Source organism: Amblyomma maculatum, chromosome 8 (assembly GCF_055883805.1).
Source record: "Amblyomma maculatum isolate TAMU_Amacu chromosome 8, ASM5588380v1, whole genome shotgun sequence".
In the NCBI taxonomy this organism is placed as follows: Eukaryota; Metazoa; Arthropoda; class Arachnida; order Ixodida; family Ixodidae; genus Amblyomma; species Amblyomma maculatum.
The window spans coordinates 65,407,895-65,418,654 of NC_139351.1; the positions used below are offsets into that span (position 1 = coordinate 65,407,895).

At 46.4% G+C, this 10,760-nt stretch overlaps 2 protein-coding genes across 2 annotated transcripts; one reads left to right on the top strand and one right to left on the bottom strand.

Annotated features, from left to right (window-relative positions):
- Positions 1-99: 99 nt before the first annotated feature.
- Positions 100-2,982, bottom strand: LOC146181324 (uncharacterized). The gene is made up of 3 exons (XM_084575763.1): positions 1,943-2,982; positions 1,387-1,487; positions 100-308 (listed from the first exon to the last, which is right to left on the bottom strand). Exons 1-3 carry the CDS (start codon positions 2,884-2,886, stop codon positions 100-102), a joined length of 1,254 nt encoding a protein of 417 aa, XP_084431889.1. The 5' UTR covers positions 2,887-2,982.
- A 1,011-nt stretch (positions 2,983-3,993) lies between these two features.
- LOC146181325 (tonsoku-like protein) lies at positions 3,994-9,614 on the top strand. The gene is made up of 2 exons (XM_084576375.1): positions 3,994-5,106; positions 6,041-9,614. The coding sequence occupies exons 1-2, from the start codon at positions 4,930-4,932 to the stop codon at positions 9,386-9,388; spliced, it is 3,525 nt and encodes a 1,174-aa protein (XP_084432501.1). The 5' UTR covers positions 3,994-4,929; the 3' UTR covers positions 9,389-9,614.
- Positions 9,615-10,760: the final 1,146 nt, after the last annotated feature.

A 10,760-nucleotide genomic window follows, 5' to 3' on the forward strand; every position in this document is an offset into this window, starting at 1 on the left:
TCCGACGGATGTCCGCTGTACGTATATCGAACATAACCGGACTTCCGTCGGATGTCCGAAGGTCCGAGAACGGACGTCCGTCGGTCGACCGTCGGACGTCTATGGCCGTCTGGGATTCTTGCTCTTACCCTGTATTCCAAAAAGCCGCCACATTCCTCTATTCCAGCTAGCGCCGTCACATGTTATGGAATCCACGAAGAGGCCAGCTTTTTCCGCAAGGACAGTGGCTTCCAAGATAATTTTCGCCAAGGTCGGGGCTTTAACATTTCCCTTTGAGGCAAAAACCCCTAGGATCTGAGTCCAGTTTCCTGCAGAAAGGCAGAAGTTATCGCTCACAGATATGTGCGTATGTTTATATATTTAAGGTTGCGATATAACGAAGAAAGAAAAAGTTATTGAAAAGAGCACATCTTCGATGGAAGACCGTCTGGTTAGGGTTGAAGTACTGGCTACAACCAAAATTTATTAGGAGCTGACGCGTTTCGAGGCCACCTTCGTCTCTAGGAAGTGAACATATTCGATAGAAGTTTGGTTGAGAAAGCAAGAGTTTAAATCAAGTAAAAATGCGAACCAAGTATACCTTAGGCTGAAAAATCGTCAACCTAAAGAAAACACACCCAAGGCTCGGCGTCGTACCAATTGCTGAATTAAATGAAGAATTTTAAGAAAATAATGAAAAAGCCCAACCCTGTTAGGATAACGTACCGCAACCGAAGCACGGTGCTAAGCAATAGAAGCACAAAATTGACTTTAATGGAGGTAGTTGTTGCGGTGTAGACTATCGAATCCTCGCAGGAGCTTCAATTGTGTCATATGACACATTCGAGACACGGGGAATGATAATCGCCCTGTGGAACCACTCGCGATTTTCACTTCACACACCCACGCTTTGCGTTCAGTGGCCCGGCGGTTAAATATACTCGCTGCAAATCACCCGAAGTCATATAACCGAATGGCGCGGACAAACAGGCTTTGAGACTTTTTTTTTTTTTTCAAGAAGTTGCTTGGAGGAGCCAGCGGCCTTGGTTCGCCGTTGTTGCAAAGTGACACAGGCCATTCACATATATGCAGAGGGGAGCCTTCTTGAAACTATAAATTGTAGTACACTATATATCTTTGCATCGGCGGGCGGGAAGGATGACGCCTCTTTACTGGGTCGTTGGAAACCGGTTTTTCAAAAGTCCAGAGAGGAGGCTTTTCGAATCTCCCTCGCCCGATAAAAAGGCCTATACGATAACCTGGAAACGCTGCAGATGACATCAGTGGGGAAAAGAAGAACATTTCCTGTTGGCGCGGCATCTGAAGAAACAAAACAACTCGGACGCGAAAACATGAGCTCTTAATTTTGGTTGGTGACAATATTTCAAAGCATTAAACACACCTTACCAGTAAATGGCTGAAACAGCAAAACCATGCCATGGTGTGCCAGCACATTCTTCTGGTCGGCAGGTGTATGATCGCCGAGGTCAACAAAGCCTTCGATGTCGCTTTAATTGAAAAAGAAACCCAGAAGGAACACTGCTTAATGTCCAAACATATTTCAACACAGTTCAGAATATATATATATATATATATATATATATATATATATATATATATATATATACTTTCTTTTATCACCTTTTTTCGCGCCAGAACGAGCTCCAGGAATATTCCAGTGTATTCTTTTATCACTTCTCTAGATCTATGTTGGGGAGTGGCAAATCGTTCCTACTTTTGTTAGCAGAAATTCAGCCTAGTTTTTGTTCAGTGAACTGACGTTTGTATCGCTCACGCACGCTGACCGCCCCTGAAATGTAGACAGACATAAAAGCCTCCTTTCCGGCTGTTTGTGGGCGCATACCTGTAATCATGTGTAGACATGCTTAGCAAAACTCCTCATTTTCCGTATATGGCACAGAGCATTCCAAGAATCTAATAAAAACTTTACTCACCAACTGACTTTACACTTAGGTTCTCCGATAGCTTTAATTCGTCAATGATGAGGCCACCATGACGACTGTAAACATCCATGGTCTTCGTCTTTTCGTTTAAGGCATTGAAGACTTTAGCGCTGAGGCCAAAACCACCTTTGAAACGCTTCAGGTACTTTTGAAGGCAAGTTCGCCCTGGTAGGACCATAATGGCTTCTCTTCGGAGGTGCTCATATAACTTCGGACTTCGCATCCTCATCAACATACATTCTAGAATCCATTCGTCGTCGTATCGCATGCCTTTATGCGACTTTCGTCGTGCAGCCAGGAAACAATTTTTTACAGCCAGCTGTTGCTTTGTGGGAAGGGACTTAATTTTGCTGTCAAATGTTTTTTCACAAAGAGCCTCATTTTGTTCTTTCATGTGAGCCATTTGCATCATTGCGCCTGCCAACTTTTTCTTGGTCCTTGATAGAATTCGAGATATGTTCTTTGATTCTTTCTTTTCATCAGACTTCCTCGCAATTTCACTTTCCCTTCTCTTTTGTCTGCATGCTTGGTTTTGAGCCAGAATTCTCAGGTACTTGCAGAAAGCACAGGACTCTCCATCGGATTTTACTGATAGCAAACACTTCTCAGAAAAAATCATGCCCCTGTAGGAAGTGTACTTTCCAGAAGCAGGCTTTATGCCGCATCCACCACAAAGAGCTGTCAATGAAACTTCCTCGATCAAGGATTCGGCCTCTTCGCATGTCATGACAATTTGTTCTGACTTCTTTCTTCCCCTCAGGTAAACCGTTGCCACTGATTGTCCATCAGGTGAAGGTCTTTCAAACACTACCATTTTTTCCGTGAAAATGATGGCGAAATTATTTTCTTCGGCTTCACAGTAGGCGTAAGCCAATGATTCCGCGGAAAACGTTGGTACTCTCATCCAAGTTATTGGAATAGATATGTTGAGGAATGGGTGCATGCTCTCGCTGGTAATTGGAGGGGGTTGTTCAGCAGCAGCAGCGCTTGCTACTTCAGGACTACAACGTTTGGAGCAATTTTCATTCCTTTCACCTCCATTGGCGGGCCGAGACTCTTCAAGGATCACTGGTTCGGCACTCCCAATGGCTGAACTCAACTTGGAGGTTTCTGGCTCACCACGCCTGCAACGCTTTGCTGGAGGCTCTTTCTCGCACAGATTTCTACTTTTCCTTTTTGCTGGCGATTTGCGCGCAAGATGTTTAGGGTAATCCGGGAATATAGTAGGTATGGCGTCGGGCTTCAGACGTGGTTTATCGCGGGGAAGCTCATTTGTAACGCCGTTCACGGTGACACGGAACACGCGCTCAATATAGTCGCTCTCAAAATGTTTCTCGCACACCACAGCCATTGACGATAACTTTCTGTCTTTTCTTTTGATGCGGCGTTCCCATTCTGCGAGCCGCGTAGCATCAGATGGTGCAGTAAACATTGAAACTCTCTCCTTGTTCGACCGGAGACCGCTTTTGCAGAAAGGCACAAAGCAAGCCTTCTCTTTGAACTGCCGCTTTGGTTTCGACATATTTCCGTGCAGACAAAACTACAATCAAGAACTCATTTTGTTCTTCGTAGATATGATGAAAAAAAAAAAAAAAACAGCGCCCAAAGGCGCACACAGCGCACGTACACAGCGCACGCACACAGCGCACGTACACAGCGCACGCACACAGCGCACGCACACAACGGATTCAGTCACACCGAAATTGCTACAAGAGCACACGAAACGACTCCCATATGCAGTTCCCCACTCACAAAAACAAACGCTGCACTTCCGTGAAAAAAAGAGCACCAGATTCAGCTTGAACCGAGTTGAAAACCCATATGCACGCACAACACCAACAGACTGGCTTCTGAAACGAAAAAACCGCGTCGTCTGCTCCTGTGGTACCCTCCCGACAAGCAGCGCCCTCTGCCGCTATGAAATGGTTTTCATTGCAAATGGTGCCACCCTCGCCCATAAGGAAGCGCTGCCGGGCGGCACACTAGCCAGTATATTCTAGGCACTATACTAGGGACCCTACCTCGACACTGCTGAATTTGGCTACCGATGAAATGTGGAGCCAACTGTGAAAATGAAGCAACGACAAATGTTGTGAACAGACTTCAGAGACGGTGCGACGGCTGTGTCCATAGAGTTAATACAGAGTCTTTGTATTAACTCTATGGCTGTGTCCAACCGTTACAAACAAAATGCAAGGACTTTGGAGGAAGTGGGGGAAGCCAACGTTTGTTTGTTGGGGGAAGCCATATTGGCCACACCAGCCAAACATCCAAATTTATCCAAATCCAGATCGAAATCAAATGGCGCGCTCGGGAAGCGAGATTAGTAAAATGTGTGTGTAGTAAGCGCTCGTTTGGGAAAGAAAAAAACGGCGAAGTACGTGTTGTAACACATTAATGTACAAAGCACTATAACTGAACGCCGCCAAAGCGTACAAACCTGTGCTGAACGAAGACTGACAGCCCGTTCTTGATCCCTGCCAGCGATCGCCGTAGTAGAGTGCAGTGGAATGCGCGACTACTTGCATGAACTGCCGTAGCAGCGATCGAACCGTGGCGGTGCTTTACGCAAAAGAAAGAAAGGATCTCTGGGCGCTGGTTTCACACGACTACGAGCTGTCGGATTGCTGGCATGGAATGTGAACGTCATCTGATAGTCACCGTTGAGCAAGCTGGCGCGACCTCGCCATCACAGCGCTCAACGAGGATCCTCAGGTCGTCGACAGACTGTGGGTCAACAGTGAGAGCCCGTCCTGTAATGTTGTACGAAGGAACCGATGCTGCTTTCTTCACAGCGATCGCCAAGACCCGCTATTTGGTGTGACTGTAATGATGTGGCTTGCTCCGTTTCGGACTTGTGATTGTTGCCTACTTGCAAAGCTTGCCCCATGTGAGCGTGCTCTATGAAGCAAGACGTACACATCTGCTTCTAGCCTCATTCGTTTTTGACCGTCCACGGCATTGGCCGGAGCTACCTCCGGCAGCCATGCCAGGCGGCAGTAGCCGCGGTGCATCCGTTTCTCTGTGCCGGCGTATCGACCAAGATAAATGCCACGCGCAGAGGAACGGAAAATTTCGGGACTTGTACGATCTGTGCTTGTACAAGGGTGACACTCTTCGGGAGCACGGGGATCATGAAGGAGCACTGGCCGAATTCGAAGAGGTACGTGTAATGAATGAGCGTCTTTTTCTAGTCATGTAAGCCGAGATAATTCGGTAATGCTTGTGAACAAGCTTCAAAGATGCTTTCTGTGTTGAGGGGACATCTCTTGCCAGCTTATGAGCAGAAATTCATAGCCAGACAACCTTTCTTGTTTTAATAGAGTAGTCTTCAAAAAGAAAAATGCAGTTATGCAGAAATGCAGAAATTACTAGCTGCTCTGCTTGTAAAAGTGATAGAGCAGAGCCTGACCTGGGCATGTGATGTGCTCATTACATATAGCTTATGTTGCTTTCACCTCACTACAGCCATAACAGACAGGTGTATCTGGCTTGACCGCTTCGGCTTGAGGGCACTGAAGTGCAGCTGTGTCGACGATGTGTCATACTCAAGAACAAGCCACACTAGAGTTGACAGTTGGTCAAAAGACTCTCTGGTCAGAGACAGTCACATTTAATGTGAAAAAGCGGATGCCGAGCAATAAAAACTGAAATGAGGTTTATACATCAAGCTTTCCTTTTAGTTGCCAAAATATACTTTTGTTTTTATTCCATCATTTCTATATGCATTTTCATTTTCAAAATAAGCCACATATTTTGAGATCAAGGCAGAGTGCTCGTCTTGTATGCAGATTGATGTACTAATAGAAGTTGTTTCAAGCGACTTATTCGCAGCAGTTTGAAAAAAAAAAATTATGTGTTTAGGGCCTCTGGGAACTAGTGTGGTTGTTTTGTGCATTTGTACCTATCTTACCATGGAGCCAAAGCTCTGTGGGTAGTGGGTATGTGTCCTTCTGTATTCATTTGTGCATCAGGTGAGAAACCACTACAGAATTGATTTGTGTACCTCAAGCTTGGCTCGTGCTGAAAAATAAACTTTAGGTGAATGCACAAGCACACTAAAGTTTCATTTCAAGCATCCTACTGTTTTTTTGCAGGCTTTTCAAATTTGCGAAGTGCTGCCCGACCCCACACCACTGGACAAAGCAGAAGTGCATCGAAGGCGCGGAGAATGCCTCATGCAGTTGGAGCGGTTTGATGAGGCTCGCGACAACCTAAAGAGCTATTTGTCGCTGGCCGAAAAGGCCGGGTCACACGTTGAACAGCAGCGTGCCCTGGCAACACTTGGCCAGTTGTACTTCGTCCAACATCAGACAGAGCCACAGCCCAGCGAACGACTCATCTCCAAGGCCAGAAATGCATACCTAAAGTCATTGCGCATTGTAGAGGACTACCTTGCAGAAACCTTGAGTGAGTCGGAGCGAGCCGTAATGAAAGGTCGCTTATTCTTCAACATGGGCCTCCTGTATGATGCCGTCGAAGATTCCAAAGCCATTGAGAGCTTCAAGTTTGCCCTCGTACAGTTTGTGAAGCATCGCGAATCCAGAGAAGACTTGTGCCGATGCCTTTCAGTGTTGGCAAACATCCACCTGAGGCAGGGGAACGCAGAAAATGCGCTTTCGCTGGCGGGGCGTCTCCTAGACATTGGTCGTGAAGCTAAGCAGCCAGACATAAAGTGTGAAGCCCACCTGCTTCGGGGAGCAGCCTTGTTGCAGGTGGGGGATAGAGATGAAGCTCGAATCGCTTTCAAACACGCCTTGCACCAGAAGACCACTAAACAGGATGACCATGAACATGCTGTCCGTTGCGTGAAGCTGAGCCAGGCGCTCAGAACTTGGGACTTGGACCTCAAGGATGCTCTTGCTGTAGGCGAACGAATCAGGCTTCATGAAAAGGCTGGCGATGCACTGGTGCATTGCTTGCTGCAGAGACCGGCACTAAAAGAGTATGAAAAAGCTGTTGAAGAAGCCCTTTCTTGCCCCGATGCTGTATCTTCAAAAAAACTGGCCGACCTATATGTCTCTTTGGCTGAGACATGCAGTGATGTCCGTGAATATGAGTCGGCCCTTAAATACTACCGCCTCGAGCTTGCTCTACGAGCTGATGAACCTGAAGAAATAGCATTAACTAAGCTGAGGATTGCTAAGATGTTGCAGAAGACAAATGACAAGGAATCTACGGAGGTGGAAGATGCCATTCAGGAAGCAATTACTCTCTCCCGGAAAGCGGGCAAGCCATCGCTGGAACTTGAGTGTCTAGAGGAGCTGGTTTCGGTGCGAGGCAAGGCTGAAGATGAAATACAGGACCGAATCGAAGAGCTGCAAGCAGCTGGGGCTGATGACACAGACAGCTCAAGAATTAGCCAGCAGTCGAGCACTTTGTCTGAAATTGATCTCAATGATATCTCCGACGCCAGTGACAGTGACCCCGAGTTCAGCGACTCTGTACGAAGGCCAAGGAAAAAGTTGGAAGAAAAAATTAATACCAAGGGTGAGACAAAGCTGCACAAAGCGTGCATTGATGGTTCATTGAAGAAGGTCAAAGAGTTACTCCGGATGGGTCACTCTGTGCATGTTAGGGACTACAGTGGCTGGCAGCCACTGCATGAGGCTGCAAACTATGGCTACTTGGAGATCGTAAAGTGCCTTGTGGAAGCTGGGGCCAATGTGAGCAGCCCTGGTATGAAAGGTGTGACGCCACTGCATGACACATTGGGAAACGGACACCTGGAAGTTGCCTTATACTTGCTGGAAAAGGGAGCCAACCGAACACTGAAAACAGCTGAAGGGCATACTCCATTAGACATCCTCGTTAATTGGAAGCGTGAAAGCAAGTTACTGCTAAATTCCACTGAAGAAGCAAATCTGCAGAAAGTTGAAGCATGGCTCAGAGAAGCTAAGGCTTCTAGCAGGGACAGTGTTGCCCTTTATGGACCCATCTATGATGATAGTCCTTGGATAGCGTCTCAGTCACAGCGTAGCAATGTTCAGGAGGGGCCTGCTTTGATAAAAGAGGCAGATGACTGGCTTGAAGATGACCTTGCAAAGCCTAAATCCAGGCCCAGACGTCTTGCAGAACCAGAGCTGCCTGCGGCACGGAAACGCAATCGGTCGTCTGAAAGTTCTTTCAGCACCAAGATCATGCGTATTGATGAGGAGGAAAGTGCTGCTGAAGAGAGTGATGATGGAGGCGAGGTCATGGATACAACTGAAGGCATTGAACAAGAAGATTGTCTCCCTATAGCTAGCACCCCTCAATGCGAGACGCTGGCAGCTGCAAGTCCTTCTCCCTGTAAAAGTGTCCCTGCAGCCTCAGGAAGCAATTCCTCACTTCGAATCCGCATCCTCAACGCACTGTTCTTGATTCCATTGCCAAAGGGCCCAGGTTCTGCGCGGACAGTAGGTTGGCTCGCGGCTGAAGCTGCAAAACGTTACCAGGATTTCCAGGGAACACGTCCTGTGCTGAGGATAACACTTCCCGATGGAGCACTGCTTGACCAGTCTGACAGCATAGACAGCTTGCTGCAAGGTCCCTGCACAGAGGTCATTGGACAGGTGGAATCTTGGGACCTACCTCCACTTGCCGAGCGTTACCGCTCAGAGTGCGAGCGGAAAAATGTCCCTCTCTGTACAAACTTCGCCTCCGCCCTGCAGCCTTGTGTAGAAAGTGGAGATTTCTCCATCCCCTGCTTCAGTGTTGGGAACATTGACCTCTTCTTTCGTGCCCTTCGTCATCAGGACCCCCTGCATACTCTTGACATTTCTGGTACTGTTCTGACACCTTCAGCAATGACAGCATTGTCCGAGTGCCTTGTCACATTACGCTCCCTGAATTATCTTGGTCTGAAATGTACAGGCTTGAGAGCCAACTACCTCGACATCGCAGTCCAGTCTTTGCAAAAGGCACAGGTTCAACTACCATGCACGGAGCTGGAATTAAGTTACAATCATATTGGAGGTGAAGGCGGCTCTGCGCTGACAACCCTGCTTGCACATACACCCCGGCTGAGAGTCTTGAGAATTGAATCTTGTGGTTTCACAGACCCGGGTTCGTATCTGCAGTGCTTGAAAACTTTGGAAGCCCTTCACGTAGGTTTCAATACCTTGAGCATCGACGCACTTGATAGACTGAGCCCGGTGCTAAGTGAGAATCCCTTGCAGGTTTTGGACCTTACAGGTTGCTTCACTGGTGACTTGCCAAAGCTTGGTGAAGCACTGGCTAGCTTACTGGCAAACGCAAAGTGCCAACTGGTAGACATTCGGATTGGCTGCTGTGGCCTGATGGACAGAGACCTTGACGCCCTGTGTACATCGATTGCTGGAGGAATGCTGTCTAAGCTAGACATCACAGCTAGCCCGGACATCAGTTGTGAGTGCTTTGAGGATCTGTCGCAGAAGCTGAGTGGTGTGAAAATTTTCTCTGATCACAGTGCATGTTGTTTGTAAAAGCATACAGTGCCTTGTTAGTGTGTAGGACTCTTGTAATTTAACCGTGGTCAGAAATCGTCGGGTGCTTGTCATGTGGCATGTGACAGTGGTCTTTAAGGTAAGCCCTTAGTTGGCATTTTCATTTTTTGTTGTCTTCAACTGTAAAATGTGCTGAATTATGAGCTTTCTATACATATCATCTACTTGGCTCCTTTAATAAATGCCTGGTTTGTTGTGCCCTTAATGTAGAGAGATTTTTCATGCATGAATTTGTCATTTCTATTCTTTGGCAGTCATAAAGAGATGTTATCTTTTCTTTGCTTTCTGAAAATAAGAAAGCAATACAGAAAAACTTCACTCAAACAAGTGTCGAGGAATCTTGGGAAAATGTTAATTTGAAACTTCGCTGAACTGAAATAAGTGCGCGGAAGCTTGTTTCCATTAGCTTCAAGAAACATCAGGTGTTCCAATCGTATTTCAGCCCATTCATTTGTTACCGCGTTCATTTGCATGCGATGAATGCAGCACCATTTTGAAGCACTTTTGAACTGAGGACTACAGTGGTCTTGAACTCGGTCACCGTGTGCAAGCTCCCTTGAACCTTGCCCATCAGAACGGTCTTGCTGAAGTGCTCCGTATGATGTGGGAGACAGAGGATAATGCTGTAGAAAATCTTCATTGAACTGAAATAAGGAATAACTCAATTTAGTTGAAATGAATTGCGTTATAGCCTTCAGTAGGGCTTCGGTTGGGGATTTAAGACCGTGCATACAACTGAATACTTAGTTGTTAGTTGAAGTAGTATTCTACTGTATATGACTTATTGGCGAAGTCGTGATTATGTTTTCGAAATTTATTGCTAAGTCTGTGAAGTGACATGAAACTGTTCTGTTTTGGGCATGAGGATATTTATGCAGCCAGTTATTTGTCTCTATACAAAAATAGATTTTTCTTGCCTTATCTCAAAGAAGCTGCCTGATACTCATGATTTCTGCGAAATATTTTAGCTTAGTTCTTTTAGGCAGGCCAACAGTTGTCTAGACACCTTAGTTCAGATGTAATGATTCTCCACTTTGCAGTATAGGCAGAAATATTTTCATTTTTTAAAAAAGGTCGCTCATTGGTTACAGCTGATTTTTGAGGGTCTTTCTCCTGATTAAACAGCATCACTGTAGTTTGCTGACTCCTGAAGACCCGACCTTCACCTCTGGGCAATGAGAAAGTTTTCCGAGTACCAAAATGTCTGGTGCTTTTGATAGTGTGCCCACCTGTCGCATTATGGCAAGTTGGGTGTGGGAACGGGGCTGCCGCATTTGCTCAAATCTAAACCAACCTCAATTCTAAGCTGATGGCCAAAAATTGAAGGTCAGGGAAAAAAAGAAACTTTCCT

Bases quoted from the DNA above. Each gene is read 5' to 3' on its own strand.
- LOC146181325 (XM_084576375.1), top strand. From the start codon at position 4,930: ATGCCAGGCGGCAGTAGCCGCGGTGCATCCGTTTCTCTGTGCCGGCGT. The intron at 5,107-6,040 runs GTACGTGTAATG...GTTTTTTTGCAG, and splicing joins CACTGGCCGAATTCGAAGAG to GCTTTTCAAATTTGCGAAGT.
- LOC146181324 (XM_084575763.1), bottom strand. From the start codon at position 2,886: ATGCACCCATTCCTCAACATATCTATTCCAATAACTTGGATGAGAGTA. The intron at 1,488-1,942 runs GTCAGTTGGTGA...TTTCAATTAAAG, and splicing joins TCGGAGAACCTAAGTGTAAA to CGACATCGAAGGCTTTGTTG. The intron at 309-1,386 runs GTAAGGTGTGTT...GCCTTTCTGCAG, and splicing joins GCTGTTTCAGCCATTTACTG to GAAACTGGACTCAGATCCTA.